The sequence below is a fragment of the Morone saxatilis genome, unplaced genomic scaffold, assembly GCF_004916995.1.
Source record: "Morone saxatilis isolate NCDOM2014 unplaced genomic scaffold, NCSU_SB_2.0 Contig10, whole genome shotgun sequence".
Classification (NCBI taxonomy): Eukaryota; Metazoa; Chordata; class Actinopteri; family Moronidae; genus Morone; species Morone saxatilis.
The window spans coordinates 942,629-947,009 of NW_023339652.1; the positions used below are offsets into that span (position 1 = coordinate 942,629).

At 42.1% G+C, this 4,381-nt stretch overlaps 1 protein-coding gene across 1 annotated transcript in view; it reads right to left on the minus strand.

Moving 5' to 3' along the window:
- Positions 1–4,381, minus strand: part of sfmbt2 (Scm like with four mbt domains 2) — a 44,353-nt gene that overhangs the window by 26,722 nt on the left and 13,250 nt on the right. Inside the window, 1 exon segment of the mRNA XM_035680370.1 lies at positions 4,267–4,287. Within this exon segment, the coding sequence (XP_035536263.1) occupies positions 4,267–4,287 (21 nt within the window).

Below are 4,381 nucleotides of genomic sequence, written 5' to 3' on the forward strand. Positions count from 1 at the left end.
TTTGATAATCAATTAATTATAAATTGTTTGACAGGTGAAGTATTAATTTGCTTTAGTGGAAGAAAACTGAGTAAATTTAAACTTGGTGGTAACATTTGTATAAAGAAGAAGCATTTAAGTGACTGTATTCAGATCAATTATGTTCACATATTTTAAATAAGTCTGGAGAAATGCTGCATATGAGAGTAACTTCAATTAACTTAATTTACAGAAATTATCTTAACAATAAAAAACTCAAATATCTTTTTTTTTTTAAATGGTTTGAGTTTAATCAGGTTTGTGATTATATTCTTTACTTTTCACTTTGTTGAAAATCACTTTTAATTGTCACTGAGGTCAAATTACAACCCGGTTTAGACTCAACCTGCATCAGGCGTTGTCCAGACCCAGCTACCTCCCTCACAGGCCTTTTTAATACTCTCTCATATATATGTGTAATACGGTTAATACTGATCCCAACCCACTGACTGCACTGTTTGGCGTAGCCCCGCAGGAAACGCCACTACCAGCAACCGTGTGGGTGCCATCACCTGAGCGTCATCTCAACACTTGTGAGTATGTGTCTCCAAGTGGAGATCAATCCACAGCTCGCAGTCAGGCGGGTTCGGGACGACTCGTTAGAAAACATTGTGCGTTCAGGCGGGCGGTTCAAGTGACAAAGCAGCGTTCTGAGTAAGTTATTAATAATTTAACTAATCATTTCTTCCCCTCTCTCTGGTAAAACACACACAAAAGAGCGGCGCTGTGCAGCATCCAGCAGCTGCTCGCTGTGAAGGATTCACTGTCTGTGTGCACGGTGCATGAGAGAGAGAGTTTAATGAAGGGTTGCTTGTTTTACTGACATTTAACAGTACAACAGGATTGCGTATGAGCTGAAACCTGCATGTAGATGATTTTTAGGGGTCACATTTCCCTCATATTGGGAGCATGAAGTCATGTTTACTTCCGTTAAACTGCCTTTCAAATGACTTTTTAATTTCAAATTACGCAACAGAAGAGCTCGCAGCGCTGCGGACTCATGCGCCGGTCTCGCAAACCAAGATGCTGATTAATGCCGGCGCTGATTTGATGAGAAAGCTCAGTTCAGTTAGCAGAGGAGCATCTGAAGTGGAGAGGCTGAGAGGGTGTGTGTGTGTGAGTGTGTGTGGGTGAGTTTCAATAGTAAGCAGGTCGGACGAGGGATTTAGGTTTGTTTGCTAATGTGCAGTTCGTCCAGTTCATTTAAATCCGTATGAATTCATGTTTTGCACCTTCTGCTCAATCAGGGAGGGGAATGAAATCACAGTGAGATGGTTGATGAAACGGAGGGAATTTGTGAAAAAGTTCAGTCTCAGGAGGGAACTTTTTTAAACCGCCGTGCTACAGTTTTATGTAGACCAGCTTCAACTCGTTGGAGTCAGAGTGAAACCGTCTGAAGATGTCAGGGTGGAAAAATCAAAGTCAACCTGTAACTTAAAGCTCAGACTTCTGTCATACCCTTCCTCTAATTTATGTTTTTATTTCTTTAAATTCTGCTTTGACCCCTCACAGATTATTTAATTCTGTTACAATCTGCTAATATAAAGTTTTTAATTGAAGTATTTTATCAAATAACAAACCCTTACTGGTTTCAGATGCATTTGCTTTTCTTTACAGGGCTCGTTCCCAGGTTGCTTTTATTCACCCAGATACCTGCCATCAAGATTTCTGCCCCCGTCTGAACACACAACACAGCACACTGATCACATGCACACTCATTTCCAGAATATTCCCCATTTGATGAAGATTCATATAAACAGCATGTTCATAATTTAGTCTTATTCCAAATGGAGCATTTTCTGATTGATAAAGGTAGAATATGCTGATATTATTCAGGTTTTAGGAGCATTCTTTGTACCCACATTTCTGGTCTAAAGGAGAAACACACCCACTGCTTAGGTTTTTTTTTTAGACGGGGAATTATCGACGGGCCTTTCATTCTCCATGAGAGGCGAGCGGGCAGCTAGGGAGGCACGGACCATCTGAGAAACTGTCGTCGTTGTGCTCGTCTCGAACCTTTTCCCACACGACGCACAGTAACTACTGACAACTACAGTGGAGGAGAGATGCATCAGCTTACTTACAGTTATGACTAATGATCCTGATTTAGCTATGTACAATAAACTGGTTATTCTGGTTCAGGTTGGCAGCAGAGACTGCCAGTAGTACACAGAAGCAAGCGTGAAGTCACCAGTCATCGGTTTGTGGAGTCCCGTTTTGAAGCCTTGAGTTTGCCGTTGCGGTCATTGCCATGGCGGTTTGTCAGACCCAGCGTAGGTGACTTACTGCGAGGACGGACTCACTGAGAGCGGACTGTCAATCACATGGTCAACGCGCTCTAAAGCAAAGGGACTAAGTGCATATTGTCATCGATGTCTCGATGTGTTTAGTTTTTAAAAACCCTCAGAAAAATGGAAATTTGAACATCTGCAATTCATTGAGCGTCTGCTGAGGAAGATCATGTGAAATAATGGAAAGCTTTAGAACAGCTGTCAGTTATAAATGTTGTATGTAAAACACTATTATATCTCAGAGTTGTGACTGAAAGGTTGTGGCTGCTGGAAAACACTGCAGGGAGCAAATTTACATGTTCTATATATGTGTTAAGTGATTATCAGTGAAGCCAAACATCCCTAACCCACCCAGTCACATCATACCTAGGAAAGGAAACATCATTATACACAGTGAGAAAAACAGAGAGAAAGGAGAGGAAGCAGTCCTGTCGCAGTCCTAAATGACCAAGTATTTCATATAGTACTGTATGTATACACACATGCTGCCTGTGATGTCTCAGCAAAGCAATGTGCATAATGTAAATTTAACATTTTACACAATTAATTCAGAATAAATTGATATTTTAAAAGGTCCAGTGTGTAGGAGTCAGTGGCATCGAGCAGTGTTGTTGCAAATTGAAACTTCCTCGCTTCACCCTCTTCTTCAAAGCGTGAAGCAGAAACTACGGTGCCTGTGAAAAGCACTAAAAACCCAAATGCTGGGGATGAAAAAATGAGACTGAAGACAAATTATGACCGACTGTTAATATCCCGGTCGGCCCGCCCAAGTATTCGTTGACCGCAGATCAACCTGCTGTGTGTGTGAATATCTGCTGATAACAATCAGTGGCTGATCAATCGGAGCGCCCATATTTGTTTCTACAGTAGCCAAGAAAACAACCAGCCTTTTCTTGTGCGTTTCATGGCCACTGTAGTTGCTCTTTCGCTCTTAGAAAGGGAGGGTGAAGCTGCTGGATGCCACAAAATCTTTAAACCACACAAACTTTCACTTTATCCTGACAGTCGGAGATGAGACAGATAATCTGTGACCTCCTGGTGCTCCTAATGGTATCTGCAAGAATCCACCGGTCCCGAACGAAAACAACCAATCAGAGCCGAGAAAGATAGATCTGATGGATAGTATTGTTGAGTCTCATTCCCAGGGTCCTGAATTTGACGCCCTGGGACACAAAAACCATCACACCTCCAACCCAAACCATCTTTATATCTTTCTTGGCTCTGATTGGTTGTTTTCACTCTTGCAAATACCATTAGGAGCACTAGAACAACCAGAGGAACTGGATTGTTTCACACATTATCCGTCTCATGTGCTACAGTCAGGATATAGGGAAAGTTTATAGTAAATATTCTTATAAAAATGCAGCTTTAATAAATAACAAAAGCAATGCTTTCATCGATTAAACTGGCTCATAACGAGAGACTTTCACTGTAATGGATACAAATAAACAATCAGCAGTTAAATGTGTCGCCTCCAACAACTTTCTGTCCAGTTTGGTGACGCACATTGATTTTATCTGCTAACGACAATGCTTCGTTAACTTCCGACCTTTCTGCTCTCGACTAATGGAGCGGTGACATTTTCTCCACTACAGGACACAGTCAGTGTGTTTGCACATGAGAGGAGGCCCGTTTATCACATTTCTCTCTGAGCTGCTGCGTTTCACATTAGTTATCATACGGGCACAGCTTGGCACAAACAGCACTGTGGTTGCATGTGTGTGTGTGTGTGTGTGTTATCGCGCTAAAGACACACTCACTCAGCTAGAAAAGGAGTCACATGCAAAGAGGAGGCAAGGCATGACAACTGAGCAGTGAGGTCACTTCCTGCAGAGAGGTGAAAAGAGGAAGAGGAGCAGGAGGAAGCACACTGTACATGCAGCTCTAACGTGCACACAGTGTTGAGTCAGTGTTAGCCACTAGCACAGGCGAGTTAGTCACTGTCAGAGCTGCTTACCTTTTCTTAGGTAAACGTTATCTGAGAAACAGAGAACAAACAAAAAGGAAACCAATAAAACAGGTAACCGTGGCACAGGTGTGAGCACTCAATAACACACACACCACACACACAC